This window comes from Dinoponera quadriceps, unplaced genomic scaffold, assembly GCF_001313825.1.
Source record: "Dinoponera quadriceps isolate SergipeBrazil2010 unplaced genomic scaffold, ASM131382v1 scaffold1081, whole genome shotgun sequence".
Taxonomy (NCBI): domain Eukaryota; kingdom Metazoa; phylum Arthropoda; class Insecta; order Hymenoptera; family Formicidae; genus Dinoponera; species Dinoponera quadriceps.
In genome coordinates this window covers 270,008-289,744 of record NW_014555157.1, presented here as the reverse complement: position 1 = coordinate 289,744, position 19,737 = coordinate 270,008, and the positions used below count along the sequence as shown (strand labels likewise).

The 19,737-nt window shown below is 51.7% G+C and overlaps 1 protein-coding gene across 1 annotated transcript in view; it reads left to right on the top strand.

Moving 5' to 3' along the window:
• Positions 1 to 19,737, top strand: part of LOC106743168 (homeobox protein homothorax-like) — a gene marked incomplete at its 5' end in the record, with an annotated part of 309,796 nt that overhangs the window by 45,106 nt on the left and 244,953 nt on the right. The window contains one exon of the mRNA XM_014616746.1: positions 14,515 to 14,523. Within this exon, the coding sequence (XP_014472232.1) occupies positions 14,515 to 14,523 (9 nt within the window). The remainder of the gene's footprint in view (positions 1 to 14,514; positions 14,524 to 19,737) is intronic.

The following is a 19,737-nucleotide window of genomic DNA, read 5'->3' as shown; positions in this document are numbered from 1 at the left end:
GGGAGGGACGCGCACTCGCCTTCCCTCCGTGGAGTTTGTTAAGTCGCCGAGATATAATCAGCATCGATCAACTACTCCTCTCTTCATTATAATTACGCCGCGGTATTTTTTCCGTTGAATTAAAGGCGCTCCCCCCTCCCAACCGTCTCTGCCGCCGAACGTGCTCTCTCAAGGATCATACGTTAATTGCCGACTGCATTCACCCGTGAAACCGGGCGATCTCCGGGTGCGTGTGTTGCCTCGTATCTTCAATTGCAACGGCAAGGTCGTACGTGAACGGCGGCGACGGCTCTCCTCGTAGTCGTGAGATCGTATCTGCGCCCGATGACGCACAGGCAACGATGATCGCTGCTGCTCTCGACCGCGGCGAGATACAGCATCTCGATCTCGCCGGGCGCACACAAGGCTGCGCTTTATACCGAATTTTTTCTCCTCTCGGCCGCTCTCGACCGCTCTCGCGGTGTCGTTCGGTCGCCGCGCGATAACCGCCGCTCTATAACGGGGATCATCGACGGATTAGGATAATTTGCCGCCGGCGGGCGTAAAAACGTAATCCCTTCGACATGCTCGGTGCATAATGGACACGGCGTGGCGTAAGCTCTCTAAATTGAACGGTGCTGCCGCGAGCGGCCAGCGAGCTGTAAATTCGAAGCCGGTGAAGGGGCCCGAGGTGATTCGCGGGTACGTTTCGCGGCTGAGCGCGGATTAATACCGACTTATGTGTGCGTCGAGCTGGCGGAAACAATTTCTATCGGCGCGCGCGGACGGACACCTCTATTAGCGACGGATATCGCGAATGTTGGAATAAATTAGGCACACCTCGAGGAAATAGCCGAGACGCCGGAGGAGAGCGTAGGAGGTGGTCAAGGTGGTAAGTGAAGATGTGTCGCGTCGGAGTGTGCTGAGAGGGCACTCGCGGATATCTCGCCGCGTAGTCCCCAGCAGCGGCGCGCGACAAGACTCGGGACTTTGCGTCTCTAATTGCGTTAGATAGCGACGGCCTTATTAATAACCCCCGCAGTCTTTCGTGGCGCAGCCACCGTCGCATCACGCGGGGAGGAGCAGGAGGAGGGAGGATTATCCTTCGCTCCGCTACGATATCCGGAGAGCCGCAGGAAACGAGTCCCGGCCGCGACGGCAGAGGAGCAGCCCCGGGACTCCGCGTGAGAGCCGAGAGATAGTGTGGACACGGCATTTCACTTAATGATAACCCGTCCCCGTCCTTCTCGTTTCTCGCACGCGGGAGAAGGAGGACGAAAGGGGGGGAAGAAAGGATCGCGCGGATCACGCCGTGCGCCAAGACGAACCCTTCTTCTTATTTTTATATCAGCATCTGCTCCTCTCTCGGTGCCACGTTATCGCCGGTTCGATCTCACCGACACCAGAAACGCGGAGGAACGTATGGCTCTTTTCTCTCTCTATCTCTCTGAGTTCACGAGATCTCATCATGGGTCCCGTGCTCGAGGAGTGTCGCATTCGATGAAGTGAGGTTGCGTAAAACAAGGACTCGTCGGGGACGACCGAGCTCCATTGAACGCAGTTAAAATACCGAGCGACGAGCAATCCGCATTAAACCTCGATAAGCGAATTTCGATATCGATCGTTAAAATCCAAGCGTATGTTTTCGACCTCGTACAAATGAGCACGGTAAATTTGGAAACCACGAGGAGTGGAATACAGATGGTCGCCGAGACTGGGATGAGTCAATGCTGTGTCGACCGAGATCTCTCATCAGTCGTTGAAATAAATCGAGGTTCCGGACGAGACGCGTCCCTCTTGTAAAGTATCGAAAGTGAACTGGAAAAATACCGTTTCCCACGGTTCACCCAGATAATATCTATTCCGACACGAAGAACAAGGCGTGTCGGCAAGTCTCTTTTTCCCTTTTTTTCTTTCTTTATATTCCCCTCTCTTTCTCTCACTCTCTCGTCGTGAATCTTTTCTGGTCTTTTCTGGTCGACAGGAGAGTCGACATAATCCCTCGATACTGGAGGGGATTTGCATGCCCGTGTGAAATCGCCGTGGTATCTCGTTACATGCCGTCGTCACTGCATGCTCGTCGTCGTCGTGCCTCCAGACACTACAACGACGACGTTGACGACGACGACGACGATGTGCTGGCGTAGCGAGCTTCGGAGATCGTCGATGCAACATTGACAAACTAGGTATGCAAATACCTACTGCAAATACACGGGGTAACGGCCGGCGATCAAAAGTCATGTAATGGTATGGGCCACCATCAAGGCGAATGGCTATGGTGTGGGCGTAGCTGTACGCGCTGGACGAAGATAAGAGAGGAAGAGAGAGAGAGAGAAATGCAGACAGCGAGGAAGCGAGATCGCGCCTACCTCCCGTCGTCGACTCCTCTGCACCGTGGAACCATTACTTTGTCTCGAGCGTGATTCAGGGATATGTCATCGTAAGCGACTGACTTCACNCCCCCCCCCCCCCTCCTCCTCCCGCGAGATTATTGAATTCGGTTAGACGTTTGAGCTACGGCGACACGCGAGTCCGTAATTTCACTCTCCTCCCCGGCTCTCTTCCTCGTTCATTCTTTCCGTTTCTCGACGGAGAAGCGGAACTATCCGGCGATCGGTGAAACTGGAACTCGAGGTCTGCGATTCGTACGGTGTCGCGGAACATAACTGCTTCCTCGCGATATTTATCGACTCCTCCGAAGAATTATCTAACACCCCGTTGGAGCGGATCGAACGCAACTTGGACTCTACGTCTAATCTATCTGTCCATCTCTCTCTCTCTCTCTCGTCAGTCTTACAATTGCGATACACACTTGACATAAAACTTCCCGGTACGCATCCGATGCCGCATGATCATTCACCGCTTCAAGTGCATATTACCGGTTTGATTGAATCATCGCTTTGTATAATATACCACCTCTGCGCGATCACCGCGCGAACATCTTAACATATCGGCGACGGGCTGCGAGAATTCTCTCGCTACGCGACGCGGAGCGAGAGAGAGAGAGAGAGTGGTAGATTCTCTCTCGCGCATCCTCCTCGCCGATGTGTTAAATAGCGTCGTGCTAAAGTCGAATCGTCGCGGTCCCTGAATCGCTAATACATCGATTTACCAAGCGACACGACGAACTAGCTAGAAATTATCACGGGGGTGAAAGGAAAGGGGGAACGGCGATGGGACGAGGAATACCTTCTGAAATCGTTAGTATACGACGTATAAGTATTGCCGTCCGCATAACTAAGTGGACACAGCGGCGGAGAGCGGAGCGGAATGGCCGGGGACCGACATGATGTCTTCCACATCCTGGCTATCTTGCGCGGCACTTACCGGACACGGGAGATAATAACACGTAGAAGAAACTAGTCGTTGCTCCCCAGATCTCCCTCCCAGCTCGCTGCTCCTCCTCCTCTTCCTCCTCTTGCTGCTCCTTCTCCTACGGCCACTTCGCGGTACGTGCGTATCCTTGGCGCTTCCTACGTAGCGTGAATTCCACGCGCTGTGCGCGGTTAACGCAACGAGACGCGCAGAGAACGCGGGTAAAACCGTGACGCGGTCGCCGCGAAGGAACCGTTTGACGCGGAGATCCTGACGACAACTACGACGCAGGATCCGGATTAATCGCGCGTAAATCCGAAGTATGCGGCTAGAAGACCGCGGCTCGCCAGCACCGGCTAGTTGGATGTAATTGATTTCTTACTTAGCGCGCAGTGAACGCCGCGACGTTCCCTTCCGAGAACGCGCCGTTCTTTGTTACTTGCCACCGGGAAACGGTTTCTCTCGCCCGTGAGATATTTTAAGAACGACCACGGTGACACGATGAGACATCAGACTCGGTGGGTTTTCGCCGAACGGACGCGGCCACCGCTGAAGAGTCCCGCGAGAAGTCGGCAGGATCTTTCTCGATTACTGTGAATCACCGGTCCTTGATCCTTCGTAATCGTACGGAAGCGTTTTGCATTTTTCAGCGCAAGGATACAATTCGCATATGTGAAATTCCTCGTTTATACGCGGAAAGATTCAATTCCTGTGACTGAATAGGGGCCAGATGAGAACTCGGCGATAAGAAATGAAATCCAGGTGACAAAAAACTCTCCCTCTGTCTCTCTCGGTATCTCCGTTACTGTGACTGAGAACATTCGCGTGAACATTCAGCTGTATTAAAGTAGCACTGAGTGTTATATTTTTAGTGACACGTCAAGAGGACTATTCATAAATTTAGTATTCATCAAGCAAAATTACACTCCCATATATTTATCTCACTACTAAATAATAAATGTTTATTTGAAATGAAGTTAAGATAGACACATGTACAAATATAATCCAATATTACAAATATGATAATATTATTTTTTATTTTTCTTATTAATGCGACTTTTATGCATCAGTTGGTCTAATAGAGATGCAAAAATAATAGAAAGAGGTAAGTATTTAAATATACGCGCATGCATATGTATTTCGAATATTACTACAAATTATGAACTTTTATATACTGCTGTATTTTCGAAACAAAATGAATTCGTAAAAAATTCATTTTATACTATTATTTTAAAACTCAGCCGCAACGACTAAGAGAGAATTGATTGAGTAGAAACCTCCTGCAGGAATCTTCCCGTCCCTCCGACCGAGTTTTCGTCCGGCCCCCGGGCAACGGAAAATTCAGTCATACCGGCGGAATTGTTCTTTCCGTATGAGAAGATTGCTTTCTTTCCACCGAGGAGGTAATCCCTCTTTATCCCTCTCATTCTTTCTTAAAGGTACACTTTCTCGCATCGCCAAAAAGTTACCGTGCTCACGCACGAAGAAGAGGTACGCGGACGCGTTGCATATTTTACATTCTGCTGACGTTCGCGCCGGACACAGTTCGTTCCTGTACTCTCCGAGTGTCGGCAAAAAGTATGGCGGTTCCGAGGCGAACGGCAGAGGACCGAGGGCCCCGAGTCGGGTCACGAGTTTTGTACTTTTTTACACGGAGGCGGCTATGGCCGCGGCTGCGGCGTCGCTCGGTTCGTCCGGTATGCGGACCGCGCGGGACATCTTTTGACCCGCGAGTAAGTACCCCGTGCCCTTCTTTCGTCCTTACTTCGCGATTCCGCCGCTTCGCCCGTTCTTCGCTTACCGCAATTCTGATCTCGCAGCGCCGTGCGCGGGGGAGATTTCGTTTCTCTCACGAAGAGGAAAAACGAGAGGAGGAAAAAGTGAAACCGATATTTTTTTTCTGTGTTTTTCTAGCAATGCGTTACGTTAATTCGCTACGTCGAGCATTAATGCGTGGCGCTCGCGTACGAAAAACGACCGTACTTCCAGATCCGCTCGTGCACGTGTCGGCGGACAACTCTCTCCGTGAAATAATTCGCGCCGCGGGAGATTTATTTCGAGACCGCGGCTATATTGCCACGGTGATTAACATAACTTCTGTACGGCTCGCGGTAATTTATGCGAGTCGAAAACCGACGTGACGCGTACGCGTCGCGTTCGCCGATGTGATTAACTTCCGATAACACTCGTAACCCATCGAAGCCGCGTTTCCACGTTTACTTTCCTTTTTTCTTCCTACTTATTTCTCCGTCGACGTCGGCCGGAGGAGCCGCATTCCTGTCGAGATTCATACGAGAACGTGTGCGACGCGTTACACATTCGTAAAACGGCGGACGTGGCGCTCGCTCGCCAGGATGCGTTTTACGTTACCATTCCGCCAGATAGGAGGGGAGTCGCGTTCGCGCAGGACGCGGAGAAGCTTATTCGCGAAACATTAATCGGAAGACCCGCGTCGAATATTTCATTTAATACGAAAGAAAACGCCCGCGTGTGCCGTGCGTGCCGACGAAGCGACGGAGGAGGACATCGGCGCGACTTCGCGGCCATTGTGCTCGTCTCTCTTTCTCTCTCTCTTCGTGCTAGCAGGACTCCGAACCGTAGGTATCTACGTACGATCGTCGTAGGTTCTCAACTCGACGAGCACCGGTTTGGCGGGAAACTCGACTCGCCGGGATAAAACCCGGTCCTTTCGCGCGAAATATCACCGCCGTCTTATTTCGTTCTTGCACTTAGAGCGGGTTATTAGAGGCGGGCGAGAAAAAACTGCTTCTGCTCCGAGCGAGAGATAAGTACGCTATCTAACAATGTTTCAGCATTCCCTCGTCGGGACTCACACGCGATCTGGCGCGAGTGGCGCGCGTTCGTAAAAATTCGCGTTGTCCGACAACTTTTACCCGCCGCCCGCTGCCGTCGCTCTCCGAGTTCCGCGCGCAATTTATCCGACGGAGCTCTCTCGATTACTCCCGGTGCGCCCGGTTACATAAGCGAAAGAAACGTTTTCGCGCGAATGCGGCCGCAAAAAATAAATAAAGGAGGAGCGCGCGCAAGTGTGTGTAGCAAGTGGTCGTATCCGTATGCACCGGAATTACGTGCACGCACGGGCGCCCGCGTATCGCACCTGCCGCGCGAAATAAGCGCGACGTTTTCGGAGGCCTCCGGTTTTCTTTCTCGAGAACCTGACGCCGGATGTCCTCTTCGCCGGGGAACCGCCTCGGGCTCCGCACGTCGCGACACATTCTCGATTCATGAATTCGAATAACGAATATTCCCGAAACGCTTGCCTTATCGCTCCTCGGCCCGTTAAGTCGACACGCTTCATCAACGCGATACCGGTGGTCCGATTAATAACAGAATCGCGATGGTGAGCGCGATTAGACTTGGATTCCCCTTATCGTCGTCTTCGTCGTACCGAAGGAATTCCCGATCGGCTTTCTCCCGAGGACGTTCTCGCGCGATCTCTCGGAGGAGAACCTCTGTCGAACGAAGCATCTCGGAGTGTGCGTGACGCACGTACGTGCGTGAGGCACGCACACACCGGCGCGACCGGGGCTCCGAGGACACTGTCGCCAGCAGCAAAAACACTATTGAGTTAATCAACTAATTTATAATTAAAATTCCACGAGATGGAAGCCGCCCGGGCCCACACCAGTTCCCTACCGGTCTTCGACGCGAACCGCAAGAAGCGAACCAGCTCGCCGCTCAGGTCCGGTTCGCGTCGCTTCGCGGTAATCGCCGTCAAATTCATAGAACACCAATTAAACGCTCGTCGGCATCGCGCCCACCGCCTTGTCCTCCCTCAGTTCGCGCCCGCACCGATTCGCCTGCGACTTCGCGCTCGAAAAGAGAGAGAGAGAGAGAGAAGATCGACCTAGTTTCGCGCTCGCGTCCGGTTCCTCCTTGTCATCCGCGAGCGGAAACACCGCGCGTTTTTGCTCGTCGGCCCGGCAGGATCGGCAGAAGAGACGGCAACGGAAGCGAGACGGAGCCGCTTTTAATAAGCCGCTCGTCGAATTCACGCGTCTCCCCGGTGTTGACGACTATTCGCGGTAATTATAGTCGCCGAGAGGTAGAGAGGAAACGGAGGCGGAGGGAGGAATACCTGCGCTGAATTTCCCGCTTTGATGCACCACGACTGATGATTCTGCAGGTAGACAGATCTTAATCGATTGTCTTTTTAATGCGTACACACGCACACACACGCACGCACGCGAATGCGAATACAAGGGAAGTGTGATGAGAATTTGTGAGACGAAAAAAATATCGAGAATGAGTGGAGAAGACAGAGAAGGGAAAGGCATGGGTGATTATTTTCTCTCTTTTTTTTTTTTCTTGGACACGCGAGGTCAGTTGTACGGGACAACAAGGAGCGAGTATTCGTTAATTACGCTTTCCTCGCAGTTACGACACGATGACTTGCGCAGCGTTCCCAATGCGAAGGGCGAACTCGACACACTTAATAACTGTTCGCCCTTCGTATTCGTAACACCTAGTGTGTCGCCACGTCCGCAATTTGTTTCTCTTTTTTCCCCTCCCACGGAAGGCGAGTGGGAGACACGCACACTTTCCACACGTTTGCTAGTTTCACGATAGTGAGTGCAGTGAAGCGGCGATATCAGGGACACTACTTATCGAGTCCTTGTCACCTGGCACGCTCCGCCGGACACGATGCTTAAATCGCGTTAATTATCCACGTGTATTTGTCGCGTTCGCGTCATTCCGCCCGGGAATTACCACACCACCCGCGCAGCGCGCGGATGTTCATTCTCCTCGCCATTTCCAAGCCGTCAATTCACCTCTTGCGTCGTAAACGTCTATTTTCGAACCTCCCGACGTTTCCACTAACGCCAATTAAATCGCATATATTCATTAGCCTTTGCGGTGTTCGCGAGACTCTTTAATTTTTCCTCGCGGTTTAACGCAACCCACTCCCGTTTTAATGCGACTTAATCGCGTTGGCTACCGCTTAAATTTTAATGAAATCTCGTCATCTCTCATCCTCCTTAATTCCTCACGAGTACCTAATAGATACGAATGTTGAGAATCCGCGAAAATTACATGAAAATTCGGCGAGTGCGCGACGTGATAATTTTAATCCTTTCGTGGACCGCAGCGCGCGACTCGTTCTCACACCACTTGATGAGAACCGTGTGCCGATGTTAATTATTCACTGATAGATCAACCGCGAGTACGGTCTCTCTCTCTCTCTCTCTCTTTCTCTCGGGAAATTCGTTCGATGGATTTTAAACTGATTACCCTCCGAAATAACTTGGCCTGCTGAAGTACGAAAGCGTCACGAGCGTCTTTGGAAACTTTTTGCTGTCGGGAATTTGTTAAAAACAAAGATTTTTCGCGCGTAAATAAACGGCGACATCCTCCCTTTCCAGTACGTGTACAGAATCGATCACCGGAAATCGAATGGTATTAGGACGTGACGCTAATTTAAGGAGACTTCAAAAGAAACCGGAAACCGTGAGATTCGCGCTCGTCTTTTCGCGCGAGTCCTACCCTCGTTACACGTCGCACACGATTTGCCGGACAGCGCTGGGAAACGACGCGTCTCGATCGGCACACTGAGAGGAAAGGTGGTAGAATCAACGAAATTTTGCTTAATCTCTGTTAACCGCAATATTTTTTACCTATGACTGATCGCAATGCACCTCACGGTACATTAATTTTCCTGTCATTTTCCTCTGTTTTTTGAAACATTTTTTTTTTTTCTTATTAGCATTTGACTGATAGACCAGACATTAAAGTATATAATAAACAGTGAAGAACAAAGATAACAAAGAAAAATGTTGACAAGAACGAGTTTGGAAGCCGCATAGCAACAACAATATGTCGCAGCCTGGATGTCTCTATCGGATATACTTGCGACTAACGGAAGGTTAAACGAGCAAAATTTCTTCAAACAGCACATTTAATCCGCTGAATAAATTATACAGTTGCTATAATGAGTTATCACTTAATTCAACGATTGCGATTTGACCAGCAATTACATCAACGTAACGTATTATTATGTCAACGCGTAATTTATTCAGTGGATATATTTTTCTAAATGAACGTAACCGTCGATTTAAGCTGCTTTTTTTTTTCTCAGCGCGAATTTCTGCTCGCTCTCGCGTTCTGCATGGCGTTTATAAATTGAAGAATCTCTCGTGTCATCTCGTCACTCGCGAACAAATTGAGCTTATCGAGTCGGAGGATTGAGGACGCGGCGTTTCCTTCGACGAGATTATGCATCCGGCGCCGCTTTTTCGCGAAGCCTCGCGCGCCAGCGTTTCTTTCGTCGCGGCATTCCGCCGCGAGAAACGACGAAGCCGCCGCGATAGAGATACTATGGCCGAGCGGAGCTCGTTCGGCGGATTTACTGTGCCGATTATCCCAATTAACCGCCCGCCCGCCCTCTTAGGACTGCCCTCTCAGCTTGAACTTACGATGCCACCTGCGAACCAGTTCCCTACCGGCGCGCGCTTTTTGAGTCGTGCTAACATTCGAGTGAGACGTTAAGTGCATCCCGTACGTTTCCGGAGAGCGTCACGGCAGTCTCGCAAATTCCCATTAGCGAACCTCGCCCTTCTTCTTCCCTCGTCGCCGCCGCGGCGTCGTCGCTGCGGCGTCGAGCGTCTTTTTCTCCCGTGCGATCGCCGCCACCGGTGAATTCGGCGGATTCCAGTCCGGACTCGTCGTCGGCTATTACCGTCGATGTTACTTTTCGTGATCGAGACTTATCGCTTCGCGACGGACACTCGCAAAAGACTTGGCACAAGTCTCCCTCAAGTAGAGGCGAAACTTCGCGTTTCTCCAGTCCCGTAGTTTCATAAGATGTCCCGTAAAATTCCTCGAAAGTCCATAGATTTTCGATTATCGACACGATGGAATTTGCATGTTAACCCTAGATTACTAAACTATCCTGCGACCCACGTTATTACTGATCATAAAAATTACGAATGATCAAAGGACTGAGAGGAAACACGTAATATTTGAGAAAAATATCCTTACGGAGAGGTAAAAACGTATGTTAGAGATATTTATGATAATTAGACTTAAGAGCGATCAAAAATTCAGACAATAATTATTCAGCGCAATCTAAACACACGTTGACATCACGAGCACGGCATATTGCTGTCTTACAGTTAATGCCAAAGTGAATTGTCATCTTCCCTTTGGCTTTGGTCGAAGACAAAGGGCGAACTGTTCATATAATAAGAGCTTGTTAAGACGTCGTAATTTTTACGATAGTTTAGTGATCCCGGGTTAAACGTATTATTTTCTTACATTACATCACAACGTATTCAAGTTTCGCGGACTCTTTCGCAACCGTGCGATTCACGGCGCGCAGGGAGCCGCGTGTTAATTGTCTCACTTTTCTCATCCGTTCGCCGTTCGGACGTCGACTCGAACGTCGCTCGGCTTTCTCCCGATGGACGCGGCGGTGGTACATCCGAGTGAGACGTTAAGTACGCCTCGTACGTTTTCGGTCCGCTCGCACAAATAGCCATTACGGCCAGCCTTCATCGTCGTCCTTTTGGACGGTGTTAAGCGTCGGCTTTTTCTTGCCGATCGCTCGCCACGCCGTCGAATTCGGCGGATTCCAGGCCCGTTTCTGCCCATTGTCACCGTTCGCCCATATTAGCCTCGTGCGAGCGCTTCGCCGCGGAGGGGTTGAGGAGAGGTCGAGGAGATTAATTAGGGACGATGTTTTAGCGGCAAAAATGGGCCGCGCGGCAAGAAGCGGCGGGCATCAGCAGCCGCCTCGAGTCGCGCTAACTAACCCGGCAACGCCACGGGACGAGGATCGAATGGACCTCGTCGCCCCTGCCCGCAAGAACGTGCTACAAATTAAGCCCGGATCGGCAGAAACCATCTCGGAAATTCAGCCGCCGGCTGTTGCTCCCTGCGCCTCCATCGTCCTCACGCTCGCGAAACAGGGACGGATCGCGGCCTGAATCCGGCTATTTTCGAGAGCTCGCGCGCAATCGTGCGGAGGAAACGTTTTGCCTCGCGTTATTCGCGAGAACGTAATTTTCCCGAGAATTTCGACAGGCGCACACATACGTTTGGACGAGACCACGCGTAAGAAAGTCGCGTTATTTTGTTTTTTTTTTTTTTTTCGACTACGATACCAATGTCTAGATGTCAGATGGCGATTGACCCGTTTAAGCGGCCGAGCAGCGCGTTATGTCACTCCGGCCGTTTATTTAGGACCGAGGCACGTCACGTTTGTGTACCCAAATGGACGCGCTCACGCGCCGGCCGTTACGGATACGACGCCGCAAAGTAGCGATTTTAATATCGCAAATAAAACGCAACGATGTACTAATGACGCGCTTCGCGGAATATCCCGTTTGTTCAGCGCGAACGGCGAGGAAACGCGTCGCCCGGGGGGCCATTGTCCTCGCGATCGGGAAATGTTTAGACCTGGAGGAGAGCGATGTCGATAAACGACGTTGGGAATCGAGAAACGCTCCGCGGATCCGAGACTCGGCCGGCGTCGCTCGGGCGAGGATTCGCCTTTGGCAACCGCGGCCAACGATTACCGTTCGAATTTATGGTGGCCGCCTGTTGTCATCGCGTCATTTATCGCGTTCGCCGCGTATTTCGCCGGTAACGTTTTACAGATACGCGGCCAATTCTCATCCCCTTTTCCGTGTGCGCGCGCGCGCGAGAAGACCCGCGCCACCCACACCTCGTCTCTCGCGTCGAATTCCCGTAATCGCTAATTTACAGTTATTTCTCCGTTTACACTTCAACCAACCGCCCGGCCATCGCCGCGCTGCGCTTCTATTTTCACGACGGACGAATTATTGGCATCCTCGCGAGGGCCGCGAGAATAGCAGCTGAACGTACGTACGGCACCGTCTGCGTGTTTCGTCTCTAGAAACTCGCGGCCATTACTTAAAGCCGAACCGAGTTATTTTTCTTCCCGGGCAGAGGAAGAGAGGGAGGGAAAAAATGCCGACACGCTTGCTGCAACTCTCCGGATTACTAATAAAAACCAATTAATCTTATCCCCGTGTTCCGCGAGTTTCGTCATTGCTCGAGCGGTGAAGCTATTTTCGTTCGTCCCGAAAGAAAGATAACGCGCGTAAGTTACCGGCGTCAGATCGGTAATGAGGACTAATCAGTTCCCACGGTTCATTCGAACCTTCGGCACCTGCACGCCTCGAGGCACCTCGAATTGAGGCGTAGACACTGTCGGGTGTATTCACGCGCGATACGAAATTCCACGTCGCGCCTGGCATCGCTCATTTAGCGATAACCACGGCTGAAGTGATTTTTCTCCCTCCGGTCGCCGCGAAAGGCGCGACGCCGGCCCTTCCTATCGGCAGGAAGTGTTCGCCGTGGCTTTTATCGATCGATTCGTGTGGATCGGCAGCCGAAGCGCTAATGGGTTAGTCAGCTCGCCTCGCTCGCTCGGTCAACCGGCCGTGGAAGAGGATGGAGCGCGCGCGAAAAATGCGTTCGCCCATGCTCTCTCCACCTACCTACACTAACACGCGGCCGCATGCCATCGCGCATGTCGCACGTGGTGTACGCGAGCATGCGAACGTCGAGCCTCCTATCTCTCGCGGAGACACACGGTGTCGCGCCTAAGAATAATAAATAGAGATAGACGAAGGTAGGGCGAGAGAGACGTGCGGGGGAGGTGGTGTCTGTCTTGCCCACGCGGAGATTATCTCGAGGAGTTACGAGCGACCACCGTTCGGGCTTCCAGATTAAATAAAGCCGCGCGCGCTTTGCCGGCAGCACATCGACGGCGCTCTTGCGATTTTCGCGGTTCAACCCGTCGATTTCGCGTCTCCCGAGATATAATAACTCTCCCGGCTGTCTCGCTGCTCGGCGGGTCGACGAGGTCTCCTTCGGAACGCAGCCCGTCAGCCGATATTTCGAGTCGCAGGCCGAGCGATTACAGTGAGAATGGATATTAGTCGGCGGCACGAAGCGCGCTCGTTTGTTTCGCAAGGTTTCATTCAGTCGTTCGCGCTCGCTCGGACGGTCGTGCCGGCGGGGCTGGTCTTTGCTTATGATTTATCGCGGCGGCTGCCGCGCGCGCGCTTACGTGACTCACAATGAGGCAATTAGAGCGCCGATTCTTTATTTAATAGAAAACGATATGAATTACGCACCACCGCGTCGTTTAACCGCGCCGACGAGGTATCGGTCGATCGACCTGGAAGAAAACGGTCGGTCACTTCTCCTCCTCCCTCACCCCCTGCTGGGAGAGCGTAATATCTGCGCGCGATGATCATTTCGACTTTCATCCGGTCGCATGAAATCACGGGCCAAGTCGAGGAACGCCATTCACGCCCTTAATCCTCGGCGCGGCGCGCGGGAAGCGAGTTTTTTCCCTCACTGAAACGCTCTTTAACGCCGTCGGGCAATTAGCGCGGAATTAGCCGTGCGCTCTCTCGTTCTCGGGCGCAGCACACGGTCGCAACTTTGCGCTGCACATCAAGTCATTCGGCGCGGTTCTTACCGACGGACTCCTCCGTGCGCGCACCGTGGAATTTTAGGGACGATGACGAGGCGGAAAGGTGAAACCCGTGTCATTACGTCGATACTTCGCGACTGAGATATCTCCGAGCTTGTTCCGCCGGACGAAATTTACGGATACTCCCGACAATTAGAATCCAGCTACAGAGTTTGAAGCATGGTATATAGCACGCTTAAAATATAATGATATGTATAATAAATTAATATGTTAATGATCAGTCGAGGATTTTCCGAATCTATGCGAGCCGCGATCTGTCTGGCTTTAGCAGATATGAAAAGCGGGGAGGGAGTAAATTGGTCATTTATTTAGATCACTTTATTAATGCTGCTTTACTGCTCTTACTTTTTCATTTTTTATCGAAAATAATCTTACAAATTTATTAATTCTAAATATGCAATCTCGCAAGCATATCCCCGCCGTTATGGCACGTTGATACGTTAGATACGAAGATATGCAACGAGTCTATACTCGGCTCGAGTTTGTAAAAGTACACAAAGTAACGGAGTGCAATTGAACAATTTTTCGCGACCCACTAAAAATCGGCTCGCGATCCGTACTTGAAGAATTCCTGGATCGATCGAATAGAAAATCAACTCGTATATTCGATTTCGCCGAAACGTGTCGCGGACGCGCGATTTTCTTTTCCTAACGCTAATATTAGATTGTTAATTTTTCCTTCAGTGAACAACACGTTAACTAAAATCAAGTCTCCGTTTTTGTTTCAGATGCCATGGGTAAGTGGATCTTTCTTCTGGGTGAAACGCAGTCGAGCAGCATCGTCGGTAAGCGTGACAGAATGGAGAAACTCGCGGATCGCGAAAACCTCCCGCGGCTTGATTATCGTAATTAACGAAGCAGTTTGTTAGACCGGGATAACCCCGCGCGCGAGGAGCAGCTCCGGGGTTTCCGCTCCGCCGTAATCGGCCCTCGTTCGAGAAAACTCGTCGGACGAACGAACGAACGCGCGCCGTAATCGGCCGGATCTCACTCTCGTAACGTTCACGCGAGATTACGCGGCGCTTGACACGAAACGCGATCGCACGCACGTGTGAACGCGCGATACGGTCGTAATTAAAAAGAATGCGCACTGTTAAGAGGGCCGGGTTCAAATTAAGCTCGCGCCGGGCCGGACGGCCGTAAAAGAAATTTGTTCCCCAAATTCGCGCGATCGAATTCCACCTCTCGTTTTTATTCCGTCAAACGCGCCTCGTCCGCGGGCCCGAATGAATTAAGCACGATTAAATTCGGACATCGTCCGCAAGATGTAAAGGCAGCGAAATGAAAGGGAGAGAAAGAGAGGGAGGTAGGGGAAAATGAAAGCAAGAAAGAGAGAGGCGCACTTTGAGCCGGGTTTTAAGCGAGAGGGAACGGCGATCGCTCGATTCGATAATAATCCTCTTAATGGAACTCGTTGGCTGTCGGCGACACGGTTTGAACGACGGAGGATCGGTGAGACGATCTTGCGTTACCGATCTGTTACGAGCGCAATGGCCACTCTCTTACGTTTCTTCTTCCCCTTAATTCCCTCTTGTGCGTATGGCGCGCGCGCCGCGCAGTAACGAGACGCTTCGGCTTAATTAGATTAATTAGATTGCAGGCGAGGCGGATCGCGCGCGGATGGCGCGCTCTCGACGACGACGAGATCGAGCCCGCTCGGAGATCTGTCGTTAACCGCATTACCGCGCCGCCGTCGACGACAACGATCCCTTCTTCTTATGCGCCGCGTGTTTTTCTTTTTACTTCCCTCCCTTTTTTCCCTTTTGGAACAAAGTTGCTCACTTTACCTCGAGCGAGCGGCGCATGTATGTACAGCTAATTCGGGATAAGTTTAGTCTTCGAAAATGCCGATTTATTCCTATCTCTTCTCGAACTAATGGTCTCTCTCACTACGATTCTCTCTCTCTCGACTTTAGCGCGGATTAATTATGCCGCGCTCGTTACGTGCATTTTACACTCGTTATACGGCGTACTCACTCCAGTAGTCATTAACGTTGTATTTAATGCATAGATGGTAAAATCCGATGCTCGCGAGAATGCTATCCCATAAATATTAATGCCTTATATTGCTTTTCGCCGCGGCAAACCGGGTAACGACGTGGCGCTGTTGGTTAATCTCGAAGAATAGGAAACCGAGGATATAAACGACGTACGGGTAATAACAATCTCGCACGAGTGGCACCACTCATCTCCTTTCCATGGGATAGTCCTTAACAACTCCGTGCGACTGTCATTAATCCTTTAGCTGTGCGCGGCCGTAAAAACTCGTGCGATCTAGCTCCGTGAAGCGGTGGATATCGTTACAGTCGTCTCATTAATACTTCATTACCACCCAGTCAGATCGTTTCACGTCGACGGTGTGTGATCCGATGTCAATCATTCGATCGCGTAAAATCCACGGGGAATTGACACAGATTATTATATCGGTGATCTCGATGAAATGCGAACGTCGTCGGCGACGTTGCATCGTCAATCAGCACGCGATCTCGTATTTATCAGAGGAAACGAAGCGCGTCGAGTCTCCCCCGTTCTATCGCGACTCCCCGAGTTATATTTGCGACCGGCGAATCGCCGTTTGACGAAGCGCGGCCGAAAAGGAAAGTCGCGAGAGAGAACGCGCTCCTTCTCGACCGGCGACCCGCCCGCCGGTCGATGGTTATCGGAGAAGCGAAACGGAGAAGAAGAAGGCGCGATGTACGGTCAAGCACTTCCAGTTGAAGGTTCGGACAGCCCGAACCTTCTCTCGCGGTCGCGGCAAAAACCTCCTCGCTGGCCTCACTTTTTGGTCGTTAATTAGTTGCATTTTTTTACGATCGCGCGCGCGCGCGCGCGCACACGTGCAGAGCGAGCCGACGAAATGGACGAGAAGCGCGGAGGGAGGGGGGGAGGTGCAACCGAGGGAGAAAAAGATAATCGAGATGGAGGAGAAAGAGAGAAGGAGAGAGAGAGAGAGAGGAACGCTGGCCGTGGAAGCTCGAGTTAACTTTTAACTCACGCAGTCGGTCCTCTCCTCGCATAATGTTCGCCATTGTGCATTCTCGATCGCGCTCCTCGGCTTCGCTTTCTTTCGTCCTAGCAGTACACGTGAGTCCTTCGATGCGAGCGAGCGCGCGCGGTGTACACGAAATGCACGTACCTGCACTCGCCGTCGGACATCCAGCCACGACGTTTAAAGCGTAATTACCGGTCGTGACTTTAAGTATTCATTAACGCCCGCGGCACGAGCGCCGTTATGGGCGCACGAAGCTTTAGATAGACGGGTGTTCCGATCGTCCATCGATCGTTGGATTGCAAACGGCGTACCAGAGCGATTACGTTCGCGGATGCCAGAAAGCGCCGGGGAAACGTCGATCGATGATTTCCGTTGTGGCGCGAGTTGCTGCACGCAGAATTCAACAATTTTCTAAATAATGACACGCGCAATCGGGACGTGGAAATGTCGGGAATGTCGACAGCCGCGCGATCGTCTCGGCGTGTTTTTGCGCTCAGGATTCTTTTCCCAATTCGGACAATTGCGCAGAGATATTCCAGAGATATTTCACACGTAGGTACGCTGAGAAAAAAGTGATAGAATCGACGAAATGTCGCTCAGGGAAATTTTTTCAAACACGGCATTTTCGTCCATCAAACTAATTAAACAGTTGCCGTAGAATTACCAATTGTTTCAACGATTGCGACTTGACCAGCAATTATATCAATGCAACGTATTATTGCGTCAACTTTAATTTGTTCAATGAATGAAATATTGTTTTTACCGGCGACCGTCGATTTTGGCGATTCAACTTTCCTTCTTGTTTTTTTTTTTTTTGCCTTTTTCCTCAGTGTATTATTTATTTTCGCATTTATTTTCCGCAGTCACGGCGATGGCGAGACAAGCGAACGTGAGAAAGCCGGAGGAAGGGCGTACTTAATAATTTAATACGTGCGTTCGGCGATTCGGGCGAGATTAATCTCGCGCCGACGCGTCGCGTCGGAAGGAAATTAATTTCGCGTCCGTCCTTATAAAAATACGATCACGAGCGACGTGCCGCCGAATCGCCGAGCGCGGCGGTAAATCATAACGTGTGGATGGGCGGTTAATTAAAAAATTCGGTAGTCGACACGGAGGAGGTTGGAATTAAATTTGGGGGCGAGTCGTGGTCTACAACGCGTGTTTTACACTCATTAGACGCCGCGAGACCGATCGGATCGGACGTAATCGCGGCGATTTCGAGGATGCCTCGTCGATAAGATAAAACTTCTGCTTAAGTTTCGCAGATGTTGCCCCTCCACCTCTCTCCCTTTCCTCCCGTTCTTCTTTACGATCGCTCGTACGGAACGTCTTCCTCCTGGACGTTTCGATTTTACACATACACGCGCATTTCTTGCGTCTCTAAATGAGCATTAATTGCCACGCGATCGTTACCCGGCTGATCGCTATCTCGCTCCTTGCCTTCCGTCACGCCTGAACTTCTAACGAACGTCCGATTATAATTTGTTTTAATGAAATAGATATGGCGTCTCATGGTAGATACCGGCACGAATAAAATGTGCCGGCTCGTCCGGCCGTGCGAATTTAATCCGCGCATAAATAGGATCCGCAACGACCGGCGGCGGTGGCATCGTCGCTCGGCACGCCCGCATCCTCGTCTCCATTTTCTCGCGATAACGCGTATACTTATGCGTATTACGGACGCATCGGAGATCGGAGTCGCCTTCGCGAGACCGGCGAAATAGATAAGATAAAGAGGCCCTTACTTTCGCGATTATTGACCGTTCCCGTCCGCTCTGAGGGCTCTTTGGCACCTCGTTCCGTGACGCTGGAGCCTCCTTCACCTCCTCCACCTTCGCGTCCTCCTCGTTCTCCTCCTCTTCCTTCTCAACTGCCAGCCGGCTCGTACGATTCCGAGTGGAGTCATAATGGAGCGTTTGTCGGATCGCCCGACAATTAGAATGCAAATCCGCGGCTCTCACATATACATATGCACGAGCCGGGTCGTAGCACCGCGGAAGCTTCGGACGGAAGGGGCCCCTCCGTTCCGTCGATCGGCCCTCAACTTTAACGTGTCTCCGGTCCCGAAATTTCGCGCTTTTTACGGCTCGTTATTCCGCGAAACAACGCGAATAAGAAGGCGACGCGATAGCGCCGCAAGAATCCATTCGGACGCTCGACGATATGCCCGAACGGATTTGCCATCTCGACGCTTCTCTCTCCCTCTCATGGCGCTGGTTAAAATTAAATGCCACTTTCGAAAGTTTTACAAACCCACACGACGCGCCTCGCTCGCTCTCATTTCAACTCTCATCTTCTGGCCCACGAAGATGGGTACACGTGGGTGATGCGTTACGTATCTGCACAGGCGAATATCGCCGATGGGTCCCCCGGTATGCGCGATTAACGTTCGCGTGGGTCCGCGCACGCGTGGCGATAAAAGTATCGCGTTGTTACAGCTCGCTGTCCCGAGCTCGGTTTCGTCTTCTCCCTTTCTCTCTCTCTCTCTCTCTCTCCCTCTCTCTTTCGTTCTTTTTCGCCTGACGGGCGATGGTGGTTAGTAGCGATGGTGGCTAAAGTACGAAACCGTAAGAGCCACGGCTCTCTCGCGCGCTCGTAGATAGAATTTCTTACGACCTGAAATACGACGGGTATTAAGGTCGGTTTTACGCCGGCTTGGAATTGCTACGAGCCGGTTAACGTCGATCGCGCGCACAGCTACGCGCCGAGATTTCCTTTACATACGTATATCGCGCGGCTCGAGCCCTCAGATTTACCGCCGATTGCGGCCCTTCTCTCGGACTACCGAGGAGAGGAGCTTCCCGGTTATGGCAGGCGAACGAGAGACGCGTTTTCTCGCGCGTCTTTCCCCGAGCCCGTTGTATCGTTTTCGGGTTTTCGCGGCACTTTTCTCGCAGCCGCCAGACGATTTCTGTAACGTCGCACGGTCTGCGGTCGCCTCCCCCCCCCCCCCCCCCCC